Source organism: Cyphellophora attinorum (genome assembly GCF_001299255.1).
Source record: "Cyphellophora attinorum strain CBS 131958 chromosome Unknown Contig7, whole genome shotgun sequence".
Classification (NCBI taxonomy): Eukaryota; Fungi; Ascomycota; class Eurotiomycetes; order Chaetothyriales; family Cyphellophoraceae; genus Cyphellophora; species Cyphellophora attinorum.
This window is the reverse complement of record NW_017253235.1, coordinates 108,808-132,264: the sequence shown is the minus strand read 5'-3', so window position 1 is coordinate 132,264 and position 23,457 is coordinate 108,808. Positions and strand designations below refer to the sequence as shown.

The following is a 23,457-nucleotide window of genomic DNA, read 5'->3' as shown; positions in this document are numbered from 1 at the left end:
TGCCCACCGCTCCCGACCGATGTCCATTGGGGGGGCTGGCAAAGACTCATGGTCAACTTCATACATGAGACGTTGTAGCGATCGACCGGCGCGATCCTGCTCAACGAGTGTTGCAGTCGAGGTCCGTGCCGCTGCTAATACTATGATGCAGAGGAGACAGGACATCCTCGCCCCACGTCGTGCCATGGGGTTAAAAAGAATTCACCTGTCTCAGCGCAGTCACGGCACTCGTCTCCCAGCCCATCTAATATTATAACCCATTCAGGCGTGTAGAAACAGAGACGAGCAACAAGCGAGCCTCGAGGATGCCTGCGAGGCGGCTATTATTGAGGACGACGCAAAGATCCTGAAAAACCTTTGTCAGACCCGTGACTCAACATGAGCATACCTCCGTGGCCAAAAATCACCGAGTCCTTCAGACAACGTCGCCAGACCCGACAGCCAAGCCATCAGATAAGATTAGGTGGGCCCGACGATCTGATAAAATTCTGCTTCCAAGACTCGCCATGCCTCGGGCCCCCTCTGCTCAGTACTACCACGGGGCCTCTCGTCACCATAGTCGATTTCACAAAGAGATGACTCACAACCTCAGACCATGCTCTTGTGGTTTTGTTTCCAGCATATGGCGGACTCACAGAAGCGCCGTGCCCCCAAGTGCCCACGCAATTGCTCCTCATGCGCCCACACTTGGGGCTCCTTCAGCGCTCGATAGCACCCAAATAATAAGTACTCCTTAGCTTTGTGGACCGCAAAGCGCACTGCGATGTCGGCTGCCGCCCGGCACGCCGTGCGCACGCCACTCGCGAACGCTTTTCCCCTCTACGTTTCCGAGCCGTTGTGTTTGGACTTTGTGCGAGATTATCTTATCTGATCTGATATACATGTAAGCATATACTGACAAGTCGTGCACAGCGTTGATTTAGTCCTGGTACACATAGATTGACATCGAATAGCTCTCTGCCGTCCAAGGTTTTGCCTGCGCCATGGCTCTACGAACGTTGACCACAGGGGGAGCTCCCTGGAGAGTCCTGATCGCAGGAGGCTCATATGCCGGCCTCTCCGCGGCATTGAATCTGCTAGACCTGTGTGAGGGTCGTCCGCCAAGATTCAACCCAGCGTTCAAGTTCGAGGACATTCCGGCAGTTTTCACAGGAAAGCTCACACGCAGGATACCTGTTGAGATCACCATTGTGGATGAGAGGGATGGTTACTGTGAGTTCAATGCCATGAACATCTCACGCTACGACATCTGCTGACATGCACAGATCACCTCATAGGCTCTCCGCTGGCCCTGGCATCCAAGGAGTATGCGGCGAAAGCATGGGTCAATTTCAAGAATGTACCAGCACTGCAAGACCCGAGCATCAAAGTCACCCAAGGCTCGATTGAGTCGGTCGATTGCGAAGCTCACAAGGCTACAATCTCGCTGCACGCCAGCCAGAGGAAAGAAACCTTGCAGTACGACTACTTCATCGCCGCCACAGGTCTGCGCAGGCCATGGCCAGTCGTCCCACAATCATTGACTCGAGAGACTTACCTCGCCGAAACGGCAGGCAACATCGAGTCCTGCCAGGATTCCGTGATAGTCATCGGAGGAGGCGCGGTCGGCGTCGAGACGGCTGCGGAGCTCAAGCTGGTGCGGCCTGCGACCAGGGTCACTCTGGTACATTCTCGTCAGCAGCTGCTCTCGGCTGAGCCTTTGCCGGGTGAGTTCAAGGACGCTGTTGCGCCTCTGGTCCGTGAGGCTGGCGTTGAGCTCGTGCTGGGTCAGCGTGTTGCTTACGTCACTCCGGATGAGTCTGACCTAAAGCAAATAGTCAAACTTACAGACGGCAGTACGCTGAGCGCAACTCATGTCCTGAAAGCAATCTCACACTCCACACCGACGACAACATACCTTCCGTCTGCTGTCCTGGACGCAGAGGCTATGTCAAGATTGAGCCAACACTGCACTTCAGTGGCGCTGATCACCACTTCGCCATCGGCGACGTAGCACGCTGGTCCGGGATCAAGCGCTGCGGCGGCGCCATGCACATGGGCCACCACGCCGCACATAACATCTACCAGGAACTCGTCTCGCAACGAATCGTGCCTGACGAAGCAGAGGCGCATCGTAAGCCGGACTACCTGGAACTCAACGAGTTCCCACCTGTCATCGGCCTCGCGGTCGGAAGGAAGGCGATCAGCTATGTCGCTGAGCAGGGCGTAAAGCAGGGTGAGGAGGTGTTGCAAATGATGTTTGGTGATGATTTGGGGTGGAGTATCTGCTGGAACTATATGAAGCTGGGTGACAAGAATCTGGTGCCAGGAGATGAGCAGGATCTGGGGCTTCGGGAGCTGGAGTTGGGAGGGACGGTTGAAAAAGAGAGGCTGGAGATGATCAACGGGAAGGGCGGAGAAAGGGTAGCGGTGAGTGAGGTTGTTGCCGCTGTTGCTTAATTTGATCTGGTGTTGGAGGTCTGCGATGAGTTAGATATCGTTGCATTTCCCTTGAGTAGACTGCGTCAGTCATGGGTTTCAAGTCGGGTGCTTTCTCCGTTAGCACAGGCAACTTCTGCGTCCCAAGGTGGGCAGGAATAGTAGCACATATGCAATGATTCGTACGTCATCGGTGGTTCGATCCGACGTGGCATGCTTTGTTGATTTTCCTTGAGTCACCTGCTCAATAGCGGGACAAAGGAAAGAATGGAGAGTGGTCTGATCTGGGTTATCAGATGGTCGTCTGAGTGGATGGATGACGGATAATTGTTATCTGATCATGCAGGAGGGTCTTGGCTGTAATGGTGACCCTGTACGACGAGGTATCGATCACTCTACCTTCTATGAATAGGCGAGCAACCACGTAGGCAGCAGGGTGCGAACCATACGGACCAGACCAAGGAAGAGCTTGAAAGTCCAGAGTCGCTCGCTCACGAGACTCGCAAGATGCAGCTCTTTGACGTGAAGAACAACCTGCTGAGAGCAGAACGTCAGCTTCGCAAGTGAATGGTATCTGACAGCACCAAGCAACAGTGACGTAGAAGGCCACCGCCCTGTGGTCGTTGTGCCTGATACAGGTCCTCGCACAATGCCTTCGCTGGGCCTGAAGCAGCAGCTGCCCTGAACCAGAGCAATGCCGCAAATTGCCGGCGTCGATATAAGCGTCTCACCTCGGTCCTGGTACGGGCATGCAGCATATACGGCACTGGAAAGTACCTAAGAAGGCAAGAGTGTATCGCATTATGACAGAGGTCGTATTCGCCAAGCACCGACAAAAGCTTGAGGAGAGATGCGAGCATCGGCCGCGGTGAGGGGATCTGATAAAACAAGCTGGCGACTTGTAATCTAATCTGATCAAATTTTCACTTGGGGCTCCGCTGTTGTGCGAATTTTGAACTATTAGCGCCGGCAACACACTCCTTACCACGATGATCAGCTGCAAGCCAGCGGCTTAGTTGTCGAGCTGTACGCCAGCAATTGGTCTACTTGCTCCAGCGACGTGGTGCGCCTGTGCAATGGCGTCAAAGCTGTGGTTCGCAGAGGCTCCCCCACGATGCGGGAGTTTTGTGACAAGCGGGACCGTCAGAATGTTACAGCATTCGGTCCCTCGTCGGCTTGAGAATGAATATTCGAGCAAACTTGTGCTGCTCGAGCAATGAGCGACATCGGTAGGAACGTGGTTTTCTTTTGTACTTTGCTCAAATTCGCAGCGCTCTGGTCTGGAGGCTCACCGCCGTAAGTAGGCTCGAGCAGCTGGCCGCTACGTTACGCACATATGTCTCAATCCTGGCAAGTCGGTTCATAGTCCAGCACATTCCTGCTGGCAAACATGAAGGGACGAGGCTTCTTCCGAAGGCTGACAAGTTATGCTCGCTTGCTGGTATATGCCAATCCCTCGAAATTGGATTATGCTCTGCTGGTGGTAGGGACCATTGCCTCCATTGCAGCTGGCGTCCCTTTCCCGGTCCTAGGCATTCTTTTTGGCGAGCTCATCGACGACATTAACTCAGCGACATGCGCGGTCGATCCATCGGGCAGTCCATCGTACCAGAATGCTGTCAACGACAAGGTACTGACAGTGACCTATATCGGTCTCGGCCAGTTGTGTTTCATATACACATACATACTTTGCTGGAACTTGTCCGGCGAGCGACTGGCCCAGCGGTTGCGCGAGACATACTTCCTGAGCCTGCTACGACAGGAGCCATCATTCTTCGACGACCTGCCGTCTGGGGAAGTTTCGTCGAGGTTGAACAATGAGATAACCACAATCCAGGATGGCACTTCGCAGAAGGTCGGCATTGTGCTGCAAGCATTGAGCTTCTTCGTTACTGCGTACGTGATTGCTTTCATCAAGGATGCGAAACTGGGCGGAATGCTCGTGTCGCTGGTGCCTGCCTTCATGGCCATGACACTGATTGGCAGTTACTATATTGGCAAGTACTCAGGCGCTGCTTCCAAATTCGTGGCGGCTTCGGCGAGCATTGCGTCAGAGGCACTCTCCAACATCCTCGTGGTACATGCATTTAATGCAAATACGAAGCTCGAAGCACGCTTCTCACAGAAGCTGATCGGCGCGAAAGAGTCTGGTGTCAAGAAAGCTGTAGCGACAAGCATACAGTCCGGAGTACTGTACTTCGTGGCGTACGCCGCAAATGCGTTGGCATTCTGGCAGGGTTCAAGGACGATAGCTGCTGCAGTCGCAAACGGAAATTCTGGAGCAACAGTAGGAACCACTTACACAGTCATCTTCATCCTCATCGATGCCACGCTTGTGCTGAGCAGTGTTGCTCCATTCATCCAAGTCTTCGGTGCGGCTCAGGCTGGGTTCTCGAAGCTGGAGGAACATATCGACCACAAATCGAAGATTGACGGGACATCTGATACAATTGGAGTCAAGCTTGAGCGGGTGCACGGCGATGTCGAGCTTCGGAACGTGTCCTTCACATACCCATCGCGACCTGACACGCAGGTTCTGAAGGATGTGTCGTTGATATGCCCCGCAGGCAAGCAGACAGCCATCATCGGGCTCTCTGGTAGCGGAAAGTCCACCATTGCAGCGCTTGTGACCCGCCTGTACGATCCAGAGCGTGGTGCGGTATACCTCGACGGGCATGATCTCACGCAGCTAAACGTCAAATCCTTGCGCAGCCATTTCAGTCTGGTGCAGCAAGAGCCATCACTCCTCGATCGGTCGATACTTGAGAACATCGCACACGGCCTGATCAATTCTCACAAACATGCCCATCTTCATGCTACTCTTGTTGGACCCGCCTTGGCAGATTTCGCGGCTGACTTGCGGCGTGGCATGAGCATGGAAGAGACTGCCAGACTGAGAGGCAAAGAAGTCGTCGAAATCGTTGATTTGGTGGTCGATGCAGCAAAACTAGCTGACGCTGATGGCTTTATCAGACGATTGCAAGCTGGGTACGGGACCACGACGGGCTCAAAGGGCCTCCTCATCAGTGGTGGCCAAAAGCAACGCATTTCGATTGCGCGTGCCCTTGTCAAGGACCCAGCAGTACTTGTACTCGACGAAGCCACGGCATCTCTTGACTCAGTGAGCGAGCTGAGAATCCAAGCTGATCTCGAGAAGGTCGCGGTCGGGAGAACCGTGATAGTTATCGCACATAGATTGTCCACGATCCAGAACTCTGACAACATCATCGTAATGAGGAATGGTGGAGTCGTCGAACAGGGCTCTCACACAGTCTTGCTTGAGCAAGACGGCGCCTATGCAGACTTGCTGAGACTGCAGAACCTCAGCAAAGAAGATATGAAATCCTTGCACTCGTCTCGATCGACGCTCACCCTCAACGAGGACAGTAGTGGGAAAGTGAAAGAGGTTGTCACGAAGAAGAATAGTGCACCTAGTGAGGATAACGAGTCTGACCCTCCTGCAGTCGAAGACAGAGTAAACTCCGACGATGTATCTGGCGGCCTCGGCAAGAGCCGGTCACTATGGTCGATCATCAAAGCCCTAGCTCCGCTGTTCCGTCGGTACGTTATCGTTCTTATTTTGGCCTTCACGGCGGCTTTAGTGGTTGGCAGCACTTACTCGGCATCGGCTCTGATCTTCGGTAACACGGTCGGCGCACTCAGTCCCTGTGAAGAAGCTAGCAGCATACGATCAGCCGGCCGTTTCTTCGGCCTCATGTTCTTCGTCTTGGCCTTGGTTGAGTTCTTTGCCAACATTGTGAGCTGGTCGGGCTTTGGCTGGATAGCTGAGAGAGTGCTTTTCAAGGTCAGAGTGCTCATGTTCCGAACTCTGCTTGAGCAGGACCTGCAATGGCATCAGAGCGAGGGACGAAGTCCGCTCATTCTGCTCAACTTCATTACGAGAGATGGTGGATCCTTAGGAGGTTTGACAGGATCCATCATTGGCACCATCCTTTCAATCCTCGTCAATCTGGTTATAGCTATCATTTTGACGCATGTCGTTGCTTGGAAGATAGCAATTGTCTGCCTGGCTGGTGTACCGATTATTCTCGGCTTTGGGTATATGCAATTGGTGGTGCTTGCTAGATTCGAGGCTAAGCATCAGGAAGCATTTGCGAGGTCTGTGGGCATCACTGTCGAAGCAGTCGAGCAGATCAAGACTGTCGCCATACATGGACTTGAGGAGGAGACCGTGGGGAGTTATCGAAGGTCGTTGCAGGGACCGATTCGTGAGACCACCCGTCGCACTGCGTACGCAACCATGTGGTTGGCACTTGCCATTGGCTTCCCCACATTCATCTATGCGCTTGCATACTGGTGGGGGACGACGAGAATCATCGCCGGAGACTACGACCAAGTCCAGTTCTTCATCGTCGTTCTGGCCTTGCTCATGAGCGCCCAGCTTTGGGGTCAGATGTTCGCACTCGCCCCAGATGTCTCGAGAGCGAAAGCTGCAGTGAGCAGGATCCTGAATCTCCTTGACCTGGGATCAGAGAAGAAACTATCCGGTCGCCTGGAGGACTTTCAGATAGAAGATAAGGACGAGGTCGATCCTGAGAAGGTTGTCAACATCGCAGAGAAGGTCCCTCCAGCGTCAGGAGGTGTCAGTGTGGGCATCAACTCTGTCGAGTTCGCTTACCCAGCCAGGCCAGAAGTACAAGTCTTGCACGGAATGAGCATTGATGTGAAGTCAGGCCAATTCTGCGCTTTGGTAGGCCCAAGTGGTGCAGGGAAATCAACCATTATCGCTCTTCTTGAACGGATGTACCATCCCAGCTCAGGCAGCGTACACATCGATGGGGTAGACATTGCCACAAGGGAAGGATCAAGTTTTCGCGACCAGGTGGCCCTTGTCCCGCAAGACAGCGTTTTGTTCGAGGGTACAGTCCGGTTCAACGTAGCTCTTGGCGTTCGCCCCGGAGAGGAAGCCTCGGATCGGGATATCGAAGAGGCTTGCAAGCTTGCCAATATCCACGACACCATTATGAACATGCCGGACGGCTACAACACAGACGTTGGCCCCGGCGGCAGTCAGCTGTCCGGTGGACAGAAACAGAGACTGGCAATTGCGCGCGCATTAATTCGGAAACCTCGATTGTTGCTCCTGGACGAGTCGACAAGCGCGCTGGATGCGGAGTCTGAGCAGCTTTTGCAGGCTGGGCTGGAGCGAGCCGCGAGAAACATCACGGTGATTGCCATCGCTCATCGTCTGCACACCATTCGCAAAGCAGATGTGATTTTCTTAATCGAGAGCGGCAGATGCGTGGACAGGGGCACTCATGACGAGCTCCTGCTACGAAGTGAAAGCTATCGTGTGAACGCGATGCATCAAGCGGTAGACGCATAGACCAAGACGAGGACAAGACAATAGTAGGAAAGTCGTTGCTCTTATCATGATGCACGAGCAAAATGATGTTCCTCTTGACGCCGATGTTGTCTCACGTATAAAATGATTGAGGTTGTCAGCGGTGGCTGTGGCACCGTGGCGCTTTCGCGTGCACGCGAGAATGGAGTCGATCTGCCCCCACTATTTTCTGTATGAAGCTAGCCGCCCCGAGTTGTGGCGTCAATAACAAAGAACCTTATCATAGGGGCTAATCTCCCGTTCGCGATGCCACGTTCCAGCTTTCTTATCACACCCACTTCATGAGATTTTCAGATTGTTTGCCGCCCATTTGGGATGGTCAGCACAGGGCCTCTGCCGCCATGGAGTTCGCTCGCCTGCTCGGGACGAGAAACCGGATAATGCCAGCAAATGAGAATTCAACGGCTGCGCAAAAGTGCGGCTGACGATGATCCACTGCTTCTATCTCTGGGCAAGCCACGGTAGGGGTTCGCGAAAGAGAGTCGACTACGCCAGGGCTCGGCTCGTGTACTGTGTGAGAATTCGCGGTAAGCGGCATCCATGACTGGACCACGGGAACATAGCACAATGCTGCTGACCTTCCCATCGATCTTTGTTTCCTATGTGTAGGTAGCCAACGACAACTCATCCCAAGTCATTCGTTCTAGCAGAGGTAGCAGCCATCCACTCATTATGGCACTCCTCAAGTCACTCGTTCTGCTTTCGATAACACAATCATTACTAATATCGTGTCAAACACTGCCGACGTGGCCCTCGCCCGTTAACGATGAACTGGAAGACATAATGTACCTTAGTACAGGATATCGAGCACGAGGCTTTGCTGATCCAGTCACACCGTGCTCAAAACAATCAAGAACCGGAACCGGGCCAGGTCGTGTCGCTGCGGCTGGCTGGTTGAGGACCGCTTTTCACGACGTCGCCAATACCAATCAAGTGCGTGGTCTGACCGGCGGTATAGATGCGTCAATTGTCTACGAGCTCGGCCGTTCAGAAAACGAAGGATCGCAATTCGTCGGCGCAATCACGGATTTCGAACCTTTCTTCGGTCCCAGAGCCCCTATGGCCGAGCTGATTGCCATTGGCACCTACACATCTGTTCGCAGTTGTGGCGGTTTGCCTATTCCAATCCGGCTTGGGAGAGCAGATGCGATAGTCGCTGGTACGGACGGACAGATTCCTCAGCCTCAAAACAAAGTGGGGACCTTCGTAAGCCAATTTTCACGTCTGAACATGGGTCCTTCAGAGATGGTCCAGCTCGTGGCTTGTGGACACACGTTAGGCGGTGTTCATGCAAACAACTTTCCACTCATCGTAACACAGCCCAACACATTCCAGACTATGGACTCAACTGGCGCAACACCAGCGGTCTTCGACCAAAGAGTTGCCTCAGAGTTCGTGGCTGGTACTACTACGAATCCCCTGGTCGTTGGACCCTGCATTGGGTCCCAACGATGTTCGGACACGACTGTGAATTCGGCTGACGGCAATGCGACGATCACCCAGATGGCGGACCTTACTTACTTCCAAACGTCTTGCAAAGCCGTGCTACAGAAGATGATCGAGTGTGTTCCTGGAGGGGCCAAAACACTGGCTACAAACCCGTTGACGCCATATGAAGTCAAGCCGTATGCGTTGTCTCTTTATCTTCAAGATGCAGGCGGTAGCGCTCTGACTTTCAGTGGAGACATCAGGGTTCGAACTACGAATCGTCCACAGAGTAGCATCGCCTCTGTCTCACTTGTATACAAGGATCGGTCTGGTAACGCTGGAAGCACCAGTATCACCACTACGTTCACGGGCACAGCAGCAGGCCTGGATGATACCTTTGCATTCTACAGCTTCAAGTCCACGTTGCCCAGCACCTCGTCGATCTCGAGCTTCACCGTGCAAGTAAGCTATACCAGCGGGAATGTCGACACATTCACCAACAACGGCGCTGGCTTCCCCGTCAGCGACACGCTTCTGCTTCAGTATCCTCAATCGTGCTCTTCGGACCCGTCTACAATCACTGTGACGGCTGCCGTCCGGAACTCGATCTCTGGCACACCCAACCTCAACTTCCTCGGACGAACATACACTAGTCCCATCATCGTGCCCAAAATCACAACAACCACGACTGCTCTGAACTCGGCCTCCCTCAGTGTTGGTCCGTACACGCTATACAGCATTACCACCTCCCTCAACACAGCCCAATCTGCGAAAGGCTACTTCAACATCACTATCCCGGGCGTCAGTGGAGCGGCCGTCGACCTCGCACTCCTCTCGAGCCTGCCTACAGCTTGCAGTGCTCTTGCACCAGCCGTTAGCAGTACCACTACCACAACTACGACGACCATGACGACCACGACTGCCATCGCAACTACAACTTCTACCGCCTCCGCCATCGCAAACACCACCACCACTACCACCGGCATCTCGACTACATCCACCGCAACAACCACCACTGCCATCCCAACGACTACCACCACCACTACCACAACGACCACAACCACAACCACCGCCTCCCCATCATCAACCCCCTCAACATACACCTACCTCTCCTGCGTCGCCGATCTCTTCCCTTCCTCCCCACGCGTCCTCTTCACCGGCCCATTCACCTACTCCTCCACAGCCACCACCACCGAATCCTGCGCCGCCTTCTGCTCTACCTACGAGTTCTTCGGCACCGAATACGGCGCCGAGTGCTACTGCGGCGGCTCCCTCACCTACAACACCACTCTGTCAGAAAGCTCGTGCAACATGGCTTGCTCTGGGAACAGTGCAGAGAAGTGCGGTGGGCCCGGCGCGTTGAGTCTGTATCGGAATAATCTGTATGTGAAGCCGAGCTATCCGGATGTTGGGACGGGGTGGAAGTACAGTGGGTGTTATACTGATGATGTGGGGAATCGGACGGTGCAGGGGTATCGGGTTAATGACGATAAATTGACGTTGGGAAGTTGTGCGAGTGTGTGTGATAGGGAGAGGTATGGTGTTATGGGAACGGAGTATTACTCGGAGTGCTATTGTGGCGCAGCGCTTGGGGGCACAGGAATTAAGGTGGACGATGTGCAGTGTGATACTGTGTGTAGCGGGAATGGTGCGCAGAGCTGTGGTGGTGCTGGCTATATCAGCGTGTATATGAAGGGCACGACGAGCCAAAAGTCTAGGAGATGGGAGGCTTGAGTTGGAGTGAGACTTGGTGGAGACCAATTTTTGTACACTGATGAGGCGATGGACAAACAGTACGATCGGCTTGATCTGTAAAATAAAGGCTAAAACGCTTCCAAAGTACATACACCTGGTAACACACTGTGTCTGTTGTACACAATCCTTGCCTGAGGCGGCCGGAAGATGGGTGACTATGCCACCACGGGCGCAGTCCCACTCGCTGATCTGACAAGATTGTCCATCGAAGCGCTCTTCTTTGACGACGTCGGCTTCGGAAGCTGAATCTCACTCGACAAACCCCTGACCAGCTTCTTCACTTCCTGCTCTTTCTTATCCGACGCCGCAACACTCTTGTGGCCTTGCGTTTCTTTTCTCTCACTCTGCGCCTTTCTCTGGGCCGAGAGTGGTGTTTCCAAACCCTGTTCTTCCCACTTCCTCATCGTGTCTCTGAACATCTTCTCCTGCCTCTCTCTACTAGGCAACGGGCGCCCTTTCACATCCCTCCGCTCCCTGCTCTCAAACGTTTCCACAATCCTCGCCTCCATTACCGCCTCAACCTCTTCGACACTCTCCCCGTCATATTCTTCCACTCCGGCTTCGAAAACATACGCTCTCGTCTCGCAGTTCTTCCAACCCGTCCCGTGGCTTTCCGCCGCACCCTCCCAGTCCTCCGTGAGGAAGTGCAGGAATCCGCCGTGGGTAGCGAGTGCGATCTCAATGTCTTCTCTCCCACCGGTTTCGCGGACGAGGTCGCGCGCCTTGGCACGCAGCCAGTAGCGCACGTCCCTAGCGCGTGCTTGCACAGCGTCGAGCTCGGGCGAGTAGCGCGTCCCAAAGGACTTGTCGGTCCACTCCGGCGTGATCAGACCAAGGTACGCGGGCCACTGGTTCATGGCGACGTTGAGGGACAACGCGGCAGGGGAGGAACCGGTGTCGCAGGAATCGGCTGTCACTTCCTGCGCGTCTGGCAGGGCGATGATCTTGGGGTAGACTAATTTGCTCTTTGACCCGGCCACTTTCTCGTGTGCTGGGTGATTTGGATCCAGGAGGGGCTGAAATGTGTAGTATGCGGTTTGGATGGTGCGTGTCAGTGGGGAGGCGGCAATGAGGCGGATGCGGCGTTGGGCTGATGCGGGAAACCATAGACGTTGGAGATCCAAACATTGGGCTTTGCCCTTTTTTGTAAGGGAGGGGTCGGTAATGTCTTTGTTAGCATCGGATATGTTGTGGTGGCCCTGGCCGTGGCGGATGAGGTGGATCGTGACCTGAGGCATATTGGGCGGTGTCGAATTGGCAGAATTTGGTCGCTGGTGTTGTGCTGAGGTACGCTAAAGGTGACCTTAGTGGTCTTGGTACTCTGTTGTTGTATTTGTGGAGGCTGAAGCATTCTCTGATGTTTGTGACTGATGATTGTGGGGGATGAACGGAGGGTGCTGTGTTCTATATACTACTAAGGAGAGGTTGGGACAAACCTGACCTTGAAGCTCAGTGAACACGTGGGGACCATCGACGAGACCAGAGGGGCAGCATCGTTCTCAAACTCTCCCACTCCGATTGCCGTCATTCATGGCCGACATACATGTCTCAACAGGTTTGCAAGGCAGTCGAAAGTATATCTCGACAACACGACGCCGGGATGTCGTTTGCAGCTGCTCTTTCGCTGCCAACGCTACAAGAGCGCCAACTCGAGACGAAGCTGGAATGTTCCTCAAGGCGACAAGCAGGTCTCCACCAGGTCGCTGAAGCACACCCCCCAAGCTTTGGCCACGGAGACGACGGAGAGGATGCCTCGTCCCACAAGATGAGCAGTCAACCTTCCCAATCCATAGGCTGCGAGAGTATTCATACGACATCGCAGGAGGAACCCCACATAGGCACGATGATGGAAGACCGAATATAGTTTGAGTCTTCCGGTGCGGGATGACGCACCAAGAGGCTCTGCGATGACTGTAGGGTTTTGCCCACAATCAGTGCCCACGAGAATTCAAATGATTCAGGGTCCGGAAACAACGGCGAGAAGAACATTGAGTTTCTTCTTTTTTGTCGTCTGTCAGTGCTGTGAAGTGTATCGACGAGGTGAGCATGCTGATCAGTCGACGCAACCATCGAGCACTTATGCGTAAGGTTGACTTACGGAGATGCCACAAACCGTCTGAACGACTGACCACAGCCGTCAAGGTCAGCAGAGGTTGCTCAAGTGAAACACGAATGCAAGGCCTGGCTGCACATATGTGTTGCGTGCGTTCTGATATGCTGGGCTTTTACGTGCACGCTCGATGGAAACTCCCATGATGATGATTCGAAGACGACACGTGTGCTTGCTGGCAAGGAGACAATTGGCGTCGTTGTCGAAACCTAGGTCGTTGGGGCCCTCCTTCGTCATCGACTGGCCAGAGAGTGGCAAGCACTTGCTGAAATGGTTTCTGAAGGTGCCTGCTGCTGCGGGAGTGCAAAGTCCGTCTGCAGGCAACAAAGGGATGATACCGGTAGGTCGGAAGGCGCAACAATGCTTTCGGGGCGATTCCATTCTGCCAAGAGAGCTTTCTGCCAAGCGCTAGGCAAGGATTCCCTGTCACGATCTGCGACGTCTTCAACCTCATCGTAGCCTCACAATTTGAGATCGATTCGAGTTTCGATCTCTTTTAGGGCTCGTCGGCGTCGCTCTCATCATAGATGTGCAAGTGTGTCGTCTCGGTGCCCGCCTATCGTCGCGACACTAAGCGAAGTCTTGGGCATGTCGCATAGAAGGTCTTGACGGCCATGGCTGCCATGGCAGCTCCAGAATCTCGACACTCTCTGACATGTTGGTATGGCCTTCCGACGTCGCCTCCACGGCTGGTCGAGAGCTTCAACCAATCGCGCAGTCTGGCAGGTCTGGTACACCTCGGTCCGCAGGGATTACCGGTTCCTTGAAGCCTTCCAGATGCCTTCGTCTCTCCTGTGCCTGCACCCAAGCGTTGGACCTCTGAGCAACAGATTTGAATGCACCTGCTTTGGGCCCTCTCCGCCTCAGTACACCCCGTATCGGCTCAAGTTTGATCAGATCGAGTTTCGTCATTCTTCTTTCATCCGGCTGTGATCAGTTTCAGACCTGACAGACGGTGGCTGCGCAGCCAATGACAACCTTTTCATCATCTGAACGCCGAGGGACGAGATGGCAGCGCGGCAGCTTGCGACCTTGTCGATGACAATTGTGCTAAATAGCCATCTATAAAGATGTAAGGAAGGTTGTTCATCAACTGACAATCTGTTATGCAAGCAACGACTTTACGAATCTCCCAGCTCGCTTTCTTTCTATTCATTCGCTCTGTTGACCGGATCAACCTTCTATAGTACCAGACTTGCCAGCCATTCGTACCCCAGTCGCTCAAGCCCCAGCACCTTACTTCAGCCACAGACATGTATACTTCAGCGATTCTTGCCACTCTTCTTCCCCTCCTAGCGACCTCTGCACCAACGAACCACCTCCAAACCCGCCAAACAACCAGCAGCGATGACATCCTCAACGGCGACTGCGGGACCGTCAACTACATTTTCGCCCGCGGCACGACCGAAGTCGGCAATCTTGGAACTGTGATCGGACCTGGATTCGGCCGCGCCCTTGGTCAACGCATGGGAGACGTCGCCGTTCAGGGCGTCGACTACCCTGCCAACGTCGCAGGCTTTCTAGCTGGCGGAAGCAACGATGGTGCAGACACCATGGCAGAGCTAGCAAGACAATCAATCTCCCAGTGCCCCGGCGTGCCGATCGTGATGAGCGGCTACAGGTAAGCCCCAACCCACCCCTTCCTTGACTACATCTCCCCCAAATTAGAGTCGCTACACCCCATCCACCCGTTGTGTTTCCCTCCCACCGCCTCAAGCCGCACAAGATCTGCCCAATATCCACCTACCCTCCAGTCCTTGCCTGCATCGCACGCAGACTGGCACCTAGCCCACCTTCACTGCCCTTCTCCCCCAGGCCTAAACGCTCGCTAACACCCACCACAGCCAAGCGCCCAAGTCGTCTCCAAAGCCATGGACCAACTGACCGCCGACGAAGCCTCCAACGTCGGCGCCGTCGTACTCTTCGGCAACCCGAACGGCAACGATCCCGTACCCAACACAAACGCGGCGGACGTCGAGGTGTTTTGCAACGTTGGGGATTTGATTTGTGCAGGGACGGCGACGATCTTGCCGGCGCATTTGACGTATGGGAGTGATGCGGATGAGGCGGCGGATTTCGTGGCGGGGCGGATCCAGGTTTGAATTTGACAGTTGTATCATCAAAGTGAAAGACTTATCATTTGCATTTTGCGTATGGCAGACCTGAAGTGCGTCCGTAGTTAACCTGACCCCGATGTGTTGGCCAAGCTCTACAGTGTCCTCCCTAGCCAGAAAGTCCACCAAGAGTCGCTACTGCGAAGTGATGCTCGAGTGAGACTCATCTCAACTGTGCCGATTCGATCAGCGACGCGAATCCAGACCACAGCGCCCTCCCTGGCCTGCTGCAGCCCTCGATTGTCGACTTTACAGCATCTCCCAATCTTCATCCTCAGAGTCCTCCTTGGTCTCCTTCTTGGCCCACTTGACCAAAGGATTCGCAGCTATGACCCACGGCTCCTGGCCTTTAGCATCGTTCTTCATGCCCTCCATCATCTGGTCAATCTCCTGAAGCTCAACCTCACACCGCAACACAGCCTCAGTCCGAGCATAGCCTTTCTTGGCGAGATACTTGAAGACGATGTCGTTGAGATTGCGACGCGATGATGCTTGCTCAGCCGCAAAAATGCGTGCGGTGTCGCGAGTCATGTCCCAGGTGTCCTCATACTTCGGAATGACGGGTTCGGTAGACTCAGCTTGGAGGGTAGCGACTGTGCGGTTGTAGCCGCGCTTGGCGAGGTAGTCGATGACGATGTTGTTGAGGTCGGCCTGAGTGAGCTGGGCTGGTGGACTGACGGGTTGAGGTTTGCCGGGTGGGGTCTGAGTCTTGCGCTTGTCGCTGAAGCTGAAGGAGCAGACCGTGAGTTCGCGGCGGCAGCGGATACAGGGTGGGATGCCGCTGGGGAGGCCTCTGTTGTGCTTGTTAGAATGTAATTGTATCATGAGAAAACAGTACGTACAAATCGCACTTGACATTTTGCGCTTTGCACCCTTCACAAGCTTGCATCATGGAGGCCGCCTTGACTGGCATTTTCGCAGAATGAGTGTGTCTATGGATAATGTAGGAAGTTGATGCTCAGGTGTGCTCTGAAGCTGCAGGTGAGGAAGAAATTGTGACCTTTTGAAGCCAGCTTCATTGTTGATGCCTGCATTGTGTGTAACTCCGTTAAGTACGCGAAGAGTTGAAGCAGTTGAGTGCTGTGTTGCCAGGTCAGGTGAAGGGCGTTGCTATGCTGTGACGTGAGTGTCATCTTGGAGTGAAGGAGGACTGTTTGTCATCTTTACCATGAGGCCATATCCTTTCGACCCACCTGTTCTTGCAAGGGGCTGTCAGTCTTATCGAACATCGACCACGAAAACAGTTGATTGGACGTGGAGGCTGTCTCTGGGAAGCGTTGCTAGGATTGCCTCTTCGCAAGCAGCCTGCCGCTACTTACCTACCAGATCCATCAGGATCAACTTGCCATCTTCGCGAAGACCCCAACACCAAACCTCCCAAGAGCACTAGCACACCCCACGGCGCCCGCACCCACACTTCTCATCCTCTCAACCCCTCCCTTGTCCTCAACTCCACCAACGCCAATCACCAGAATATCCCTCGTCTCGGGTTGCTGGTCCAGCAGTCTTCGGAAAGTCGCGACGTTGCCAAGTGCGAGCGGGTGCAGGGCTGCGCCGGCAAGACCGCCAATACCGGTGCCGGACTCGCTGTTTAGGGCGGGCTTAAGGTCTGCGTCGAGTATCAAGGAAGAGCCGAGGGTATTGGTGCAGGTACTATCGGATTTGGGGCCCACGTTAGCAGATGGCTTACCCAAAGGTGATCGACTTGTCGACGTGTGTGACTGTTGCGGCCGAGGTAATCGTTGTGTTTGCGGTCGTCCATTTTATCAAGGTATACCAGAGGACTCAGGGGCCAGGGGACCAAGATCAGATGCGGAAACGGCAACGCAAACTCACATGAAATCAACCACACTGCCCTCACCCGGCTCCGAACTCTTCGCATGCGCCAGCTCCTTGGCCACCATCTCGAATTGCCCACTGTACGTATACGGCGGCAACTTCACACCAACCCTCACCTCACTCTCCGGGCCCGCCATCCTGCCCCTGTAAGTGGCCTTACTGTCCCCCAGCGCGCCCAAATACTCCCTCAACTCGCCCGCATCATACGCAGGCGGCGGCTTGCCGGCAATGTTTGGACACGAGAGGTTCACTTCCATCGCCAGCCGCAAGTCTTCGTCCATCTCGGCCGCGTTGGCGATCAAGGCGTACGCCATGGCTATCTCATCGGGTGTTCCTGTCACGGAGAGGATGAAGGGCTTTTTGGGGACGTCGATGTTGGTGCCTAGGTGTCGTTGGCCGACGATTTCGTTAATGTGGCCTAGGTATTCGGAGAGGGTGATGGGGGAGTAGCCCAGGGTGTTGAGGGTGGAGGTTTGGGATGATGAGGTGTCTTCATGGTTGTGTTGGTGGTTGTTTTTGGGCGCATGGAGGGTAGGCTTAGGGTCGTAGTTGACGAGAGAGCCGGCGGGAACGGAGAAATTGTTGTGGTAGATGTATTGGTGGATGGAGGGGTCTTCGGCGAAGCCTGGATGAAGTGCTCGTCAGAGATTGCAAGGAAGAGAGAGGGTCCTGGGGCGGAAGTGGCATACCTTCGAGGAGGGACGTCCGTATTGTGACAGCACCTGTGAATATTCTTCAGCGCAGCTCTTGGGTGGATACGGCTGCAATTTGCATACCGGTATGCTCGCATTCGTACAGTTCCTTGATCTGCTCAATTGTTGTGGCCCAGGGACTGGCCGAGTTCCTGCATCAGCTAAGTTAGCAGATGCCTAATGCTTCACGCGATTCCATATGCTCGCTCTGCCTTGCGATTGCTATCTTCTCGTGGTTGGCTGCCGGGCCGAGCCATGTCAGCAGCCACGCTTTCCTCGCTCACGCTGATGCCAAGACCCGAGCATAAAGGCGAGGGTCAGAGTGGATGGTCTCGGGTGTTGATTCATCTCTTTTGGACTACACGGCGCGCAAGGTACTCACAGCAGTGGCGGCGAAATCTTCAGCCTGTAGTTCCTCGTGTCTTCGGCCATCTTTACGTCACGCTCTTCGCGCAATCCCCTTCTGGCACGCAGGTGGTGTTCGGAAACAGGCTTGGCGGAAATTATGCTGCTTGAATAGCCGTCTCTCCTCTCAGGCGACTTCTACGTTGCTGGAACCGCGTACTCTGCCACTCTGGCGCGTCGCAAAGATGCATCAAGGTGAGGTCGTCGAAACAAAAGTCCGAACGTTGCTCTTGTTTTGGGATGTCTTATCCCAAGTCCGTAGGCTAGGAAAACAACCAATCAGGGTGAAGCCTTCGACAACATCAGAAAGTCCCACTCCAGCTTTCACGAGCGGGTGTCCATCCTTCTCAGACAATATATGCAAGCTATTTCAACTGTGGTGAAGATACATCGTGGAATTTCATGGCCAGGGAGGACGCTGAGGGTACCAAAATACGTGGGGCTGATACCGCCAGCAAGGCTCATTTCACTATCAAGCCATTTTGTGTTGAGGCCCAAGTCATGAACATTGGCCTTGAAGGCGCGTCAATTCTACCTCTACCGCTGGAACCTGAGAACATGCATTTCACCGCCAGGGAGGCCTCTATGATGTGCTCGGCCATGCTGCGCATCTACAACTTCTGCATAGCCGCGACGTCGGTGGACTGGACATGGTCCTCATCCTCCTCAATCTTAGCCTGCAAATCATCAATAGACACCTTCTCATCCTCGACGACCAAGTTGATCTGCAGCTTCTTGATACCGTAGCCAACAGCGACCAGCTTGTGACCACCCCAAACCAGACCGTCCATCTCGATAGCCTTGACGTTGGCGATGAGCTCGTCCATGTCAGTCTCGTCGTCCCAGGGCTTGACGTCCATGGTGACGATGGATTTGGCGGCTGGCTTTTCTGCAGGGTTGTCAGTGTGTTGTAGGACAAGGATGCCCACAAAGCGGGTTCCGTACCTTTCAGCGCCTTCTTAGCCTTGTACGCAGCCAAGTTCTTCTCGCGCTCAGCGACGACATCTGGGTCTTCCTCCTCCTCATCAGAGCCGAAGAGATCGACCTCGTCGTCATCATCCTCGGGCGCGTCCTTGGGGTTCTGAGTGACGGCTACAGCCTCGGGACCGTAGGTGGAGACAGGCTTGGAAGAGTCGCCAGGCAGAGTGCCGAACTCATCGGTGTAGGAGGCGACATGGCGGTACCATCTGTAGGCTACGAAGGGTCAGCACGCTTCGGGATATAACTTATGGGAGAGACACACCATGAGGGTACTTCTCGACGGCGGGCTCCTCCTTGACCTGCTTGAAGCAGACGACATCGGCTTGAGAGGGGGTGTAGCTGGTGAATGTTAGCAGTCGCTCGCTCAAAGTATTGTAGACTTCGTGCGTATTCCACAGATCAGAGGTGCACCAAAATGCGATTGGAAGTAAGCATTTGGCGGTGTCTTAAGCCGCCTCATCAACACGGACCAACAACTTCTCATCATACGGAGGGATTGTCGTTGTAGGAGAGTCTTACCCGGCAATGTAGGTGTGATTCTTCGCCCAGTTGTTGAGCAAGGTGAGGCCAGCATCGGAAACGAAGTCGGTGAAACCCATGATGAGAGTAGTATTTGCTTGAGGCGGGCTCTGGTTTGGTGTTGGTGGATGTGGTTGGTGTGGTGCGAAAGTCGAGGCGGGCTCTGCGACAAAACCAAAAAATATCCGACGCAGTCACAATGCGGCCTTGGCACGACGGAGATTCGGTGCATATCACCGAGAATGACTCCTGTTGAAGCCCAACTCGTTTTTACCCCTTCATCGACCCTCCCTGGCCCGAATTCCATGATGAATCTGGGGCTACCGAGTGAACCTGCATTGACGCTTATCTGAAGGCTGCAGATACTACCAGCAGAGTAATTCAGATATTCAGCGTCCTCCCTTGTCCAGTCTCCATATCTCTACAGCGGCCTAACAATGTCAATTCGTACTTACCTTCGTCGCCCGAGGTGACACGCTGACACAAGCAATATCGCAAGAATCTATGATACGGTGAGCACAAATAGCGCGTCGGCAAGTTGGCGATGGCGTCTAGAATGCGGCGATGGAAGCTCTACCTCTCGAGGTCTGGAGTCCTGGCGGACACGAAATACTTTCCGTCCAGCTTCTCGCTTGCGGCACGCAGCGACTCTGAAGGGCGAGGAAGCCGCCGTACCGCTCTGAGACTGCTTTGCTAATGTCAGTCACATCCTACGCCTAACCGGTCCTCCATTGGTCATGTATCGGTTGAAGGGGTGCTAGGTAAATGCTTTGATTCATCCAGCTCAACACGGCGGGTTACCCAATACCCACATGACCGTATGTGCTGCGGAGCGAGATATCGTATAGCCACAGGACGATTTCGAGGCCTGGTGTTGGCTTCACTCCGGAACGGTGGGCCCTGGCTGACGCGCATCCCACACCTGAGTCTGCACAGTATGGCACTCGTATTGGATTATGTTTGTGGTTGCTAGTATGTATGAAGGCAAATGGTTGACTCACAATAAGTCTAGCAAGCATAGGTTGCAAGCCTTTTTTTGACTTCTGATACTTGCAGATATTGTGACATCTATAACAAGCAGGACAACACCCATGCCTTTGGTTGGGGATCCATCAGTTATAGATATGGCTTGGAGATGCCACCAAAGGAAATAAGAAGGCATCACTTGACGCAAAGTTCTGGCAATGTGAAAGTCACGTTTGCTGCCTCTTCACTCTCTACTCGGGTAGTTAAGCGGCGTTTACTAAAAAGGAGCAGCATCAACAATGAACACAGCAGCTTTGCCCATCACTAGGCTACAATGGCCACCTGCTCAGCAACTTCGATCGTCGGCCGCTTTCGCATACTTTTGCGCCTCCGAACTCAGTCTGCAGGTCGGGAAGAGTTGCACTCTCGTCCGCACATCGCTACAGATCCTACAGTGCTGCGATGATGGATGACCACGGTGACAACAACCTCACGGAATCTCAAGCGCTGCCTCCGCTGCCGGACAATGACATCGACAAGGAGGCCTCTGATGGCGTCAACGACTGCACTGGAGGTCTCTACAACGGCACTCCTCTAGTCCGCAAAGAACCCGACCACAAGATCTGCACCAAGATTCGACGTTGTATTGTCACAGGCAGGAACTGTCTCGAGGACCCCACCCACCCCAACTACAAAGCCAAGACCGAAATCTGGGCTGCCGAAGATGACAAACGACGCGAAAAGCACGTCGCCCAAGCCAAGGAGTACGAAGATCTCGTACTCTTGAAGTACCTCGAGCATCAGAACGCCGAGGTAAGCCGCGGCAGAGAAGCCGAGAACAGTGTCCCCTTGAAAGCTCAAGACCCTGCAGCCGAGCACCAGTCCACCAAGAACACGTCCCACTGGTGGCTAGACTACAACAAACCATGGCCCCGTGACCCTAACACTGTCCTGCAGGGCCCAAAGAAGCGCTCCGTGGACACCGTAGTCGATACCGAAGCCCTCAACGGTAGCAGCAGCATAACCGTCAAGAAGCACAAGAGCGGCGACACTGATATGAGACCCCCATTGGGCACTCTCGCCAAAGACTGGGAAAATGCAACCCACGCGGCCCTTCATACCGAAGACTGGAACCGTCTGGTCCTTGAAAGACCACCTCCAATGTGCGACTTACTCGACAATGTGTGCGGGACCAACCTCATGTCGCGAGGGTACAACGGCTCAACGGATAAGGATGGCAGAATCATTTGGCCAAATCGGCGTAATTCCTACCCAGAGCTTCCCAACTCCATGCCGGTGCTTGCCAATGCCGGCGTTGCTCTCGATCCGTTTGCGCTTAGCAGGTCCCGATGTTTGACAACTACCACATCCAAAGGCCTCCCGAGTTGGGCTACCGGCTGGGCCGAGGATACGTACAGCGGCGCGGCGAAGGTGCCCTCGGCAATCAACGCCCACGCTGCCCGAAACGCGAACGGCAGAGTCATCCTCAGTAGTGCTTCCAATGTTGCTCGTACGACCCTTGAACCTACAGATCAAGTTGGCCAGGCCAACACATTCATCAATCCGGCATCCCCAAAGCAGAGTATTCCCGGCAGTATCTCAGACGCCCCACTCTGTTCGGGGGAGAACCGCGACGAAAAGCGCTGGGAAGTCGAGAACGGCCCAGGCCAGCTCGTCACGTGGCCTGAAATTGTATCAGGCGGCGAGGACGAGGGCGAAGCTGGCCAGAACAAGGTCAAGCGCGACTGGACCCACGTGAATGATGAGGGCAAGCAGATGGACATTGGGGCAGGCTGGGAGCTCATGTGAGATGCCCATACTGGCTGGAAGATATCTCTCGGGTGGACTCTGTGCAGATAGACGACTTGGGTCTGATGACTCGACGTGCAGCTGATGTAAGTGATCAGGTTTGCCTTGAGGCAGGCGCGATCAGGCAAAAGTGGGGCTTCAGAGTCAAAAGAGTAATGTTGCTGCCTTATCAGCATTTCAATAGATACCTTTACATCACACTTGCAATAACCATCGTCACCCACGCCAACAATACTGTTGCATGCCGTTCTCGCTAGCTGGAGATCACTATGTACCGATGTCCTCAGCCTGCCAGCGTGTCCTCCACACCCCAGAGCTCCTACAAGCCATCCTCCTGTTCCTGCCAATACATGCCCTCCTGCACGCACAACGGATCTCCCTAGCATTCAGCCTTGCAATCCAGTCCTCCTCGTCGCTCCGCCAACACCTGGTGCTCGCAGCCGCACTCCCCTTTCTTCCAGTGGACGCACTCCTCCAAGCACAGCGGGTCTCGAAGGCTTTTCAGCACGCGATACAGTCGTCTAAGAGTCTCCGCCAAATCCTGTTTCTTGATCCTGATCCGCCGGATAGTAAATCAAGCCCGAGGCTTAACGAAGTGCTACTAGAATGCTGGCTCCCACAACTACGCCCCCGCTTCAAGAACAGCAAGCCACCAGGCGTCTGGACCATCTTTTTCGGCGCTCTCGACAATTTCGAAGCCAGCCGCGTCGTGCATCTACTCAACATGGACGTGAAGTGGCGTGTAGGTAACGACCACAGGATCGTGGTTGGGTGGGAACGTTACCAACGATGCTCTAGGACTCCTGACTGTGACGCTTGCATGGAACATCGCGACGCAATGGAAAGCAGTGCGAAGGACATGTACTTAGCACAGCCACCTTGTCCACCAGTGGTGTTCAAGTTCCCTCACGACTTTGGGAATGCATATCGCCCGACGAAGCCGATTGAGAGGGTTAGCGACTTCGTTGATTCTGTTTGGCTGTATGATGGGCAGTGCGACAAGGATGGATCGCCGCGGCCTCCACGCCTTTGAACTGTCTGGAAATCCCCTCGGCG

The 23,457-nt window shown here is 54.3% G+C and overlaps 9 protein-coding genes across 9 annotated transcripts; 5 read left to right on the top strand and 4 right to left on the bottom strand.

Moving 5' to 3' along the window:
• Positions 1 to 983: 983 nt before the first annotated feature.
• On the top strand, positions 984 to 2,439 carry AB675_9511 (Apoptosis-inducing factor 2; the record flags this gene model as incomplete). The annotated part of the gene is made up of 3 exons (XM_018150052.1): positions 984 to 1,212; positions 1,266 to 1,783; positions 1,837 to 2,439. The coding sequence occupies 3 exons, from the start codon at positions 984 to 986 to the stop codon at positions 2,437 to 2,439; spliced, it is 1,350 nt and encodes a 449-aa protein (XP_018002299.1).
• A 1,369-nt stretch (positions 2,440 to 3,808) lies between these two features.
• AB675_9510 (Leptomycin B resistance protein pmd1) lies at positions 3,809 to 7,765 on the top strand (the record flags this gene model as incomplete). The annotated part of the gene is made up of 1 exon (XM_018150051.1): positions 3,809 to 7,765. The coding sequence occupies one exon, from the start codon at positions 3,809 to 3,811 to the stop codon at positions 7,763 to 7,765; it is 3,957 nt and encodes a 1,318-aa protein (XP_018002270.1).
• Positions 7,766 to 8,455: 690 nt separating this feature from the next.
• On the top strand, positions 8,456 to 10,945 carry AB675_9509 (putative fungistatic metabolite; the record flags this gene model as incomplete). Its single annotated transcript, XM_018150049.1, has 2 exons — positions 8,456 to 10,067; positions 10,395 to 10,945. 2 exons carry the CDS (start codon positions 8,456 to 8,458, stop codon positions 10,943 to 10,945), a joined length of 2,163 nt encoding a protein of 720 aa, XP_018002243.1.
• Positions 10,946 to 11,121: 176 nt separating this feature from the next.
• AB675_9508 (uncharacterized protein) lies at positions 11,122 to 12,204 on the bottom strand (the record flags this gene model as incomplete). The annotated part of the gene is made up of 1 exon (XM_018150048.1): positions 11,122 to 12,204. One exon carries the CDS (start codon positions 12,202 to 12,204, stop codon positions 11,122 to 11,124), a length of 1,083 nt encoding a protein of 360 aa, XP_018002391.1.
• Positions 12,205 to 14,329: 2,125 nt separating this feature from the next.
• AB675_9507 (putative cutinase 3) lies at positions 14,330 to 15,178 on the top strand (the record flags this gene model as incomplete). Its single annotated transcript, XM_018150047.1, has 2 exons — positions 14,330 to 14,697; positions 14,926 to 15,178. The coding sequence occupies 2 exons, from the start codon at positions 14,330 to 14,332 to the stop codon at positions 15,176 to 15,178; spliced, it is 621 nt and encodes a 206-aa protein (XP_018002344.1).
• A 261-nt stretch (positions 15,179 to 15,439) lies between these two features.
• On the bottom strand, positions 15,440 to 16,103 carry AB675_9506 (uncharacterized protein; the record flags this gene model as incomplete). Its single annotated transcript, XM_018150046.1, has 2 exons — positions 15,440 to 15,983; positions 16,033 to 16,103. 2 exons carry the CDS (start codon positions 16,101 to 16,103, stop codon positions 15,440 to 15,442), a joined length of 615 nt encoding a protein of 204 aa, XP_018002182.1.
• A 424-nt stretch (positions 16,104 to 16,527) lies between these two features.
• AB675_9505 (Dihydroorotate dehydrogenase (fumarate)) lies at positions 16,528 to 18,153 on the bottom strand (the record flags this gene model as incomplete). The annotated part of the gene is made up of 5 exons (XM_018150045.1): positions 16,528 to 16,843; positions 17,027 to 17,654; positions 17,719 to 17,751; positions 17,806 to 17,873; positions 18,104 to 18,153. 5 exons carry the CDS (start codon positions 18,151 to 18,153, stop codon positions 16,528 to 16,530), a joined length of 1,095 nt encoding a protein of 364 aa, XP_018002516.1.
• Positions 18,154 to 18,737: 584 nt separating this feature from the next.
• Positions 18,738 to 19,706, bottom strand: AB675_9504 (Elongation factor 1-beta; the record flags this gene model as incomplete). Its single annotated transcript, XM_018150044.1, has 4 exons — positions 18,738 to 19,015; positions 19,072 to 19,320; positions 19,370 to 19,446; positions 19,627 to 19,706. 4 exons carry the CDS (start codon positions 19,704 to 19,706, stop codon positions 18,738 to 18,740), a joined length of 684 nt encoding a protein of 227 aa, XP_018002287.1.
• A 1,351-nt stretch (positions 19,707 to 21,057) lies between these two features.
• On the top strand, positions 21,058 to 22,401 carry AB675_9503 (uncharacterized protein; the record flags this gene model as incomplete). The annotated part of the gene is made up of 1 exon (XM_018150043.1): positions 21,058 to 22,401. The coding sequence occupies one exon, from the start codon at positions 21,058 to 21,060 to the stop codon at positions 22,399 to 22,401; it is 1,344 nt and encodes a 447-aa protein (XP_018002189.1).
• Between the last annotated feature and the right edge of the window lie 1,056 nt (positions 22,402 to 23,457).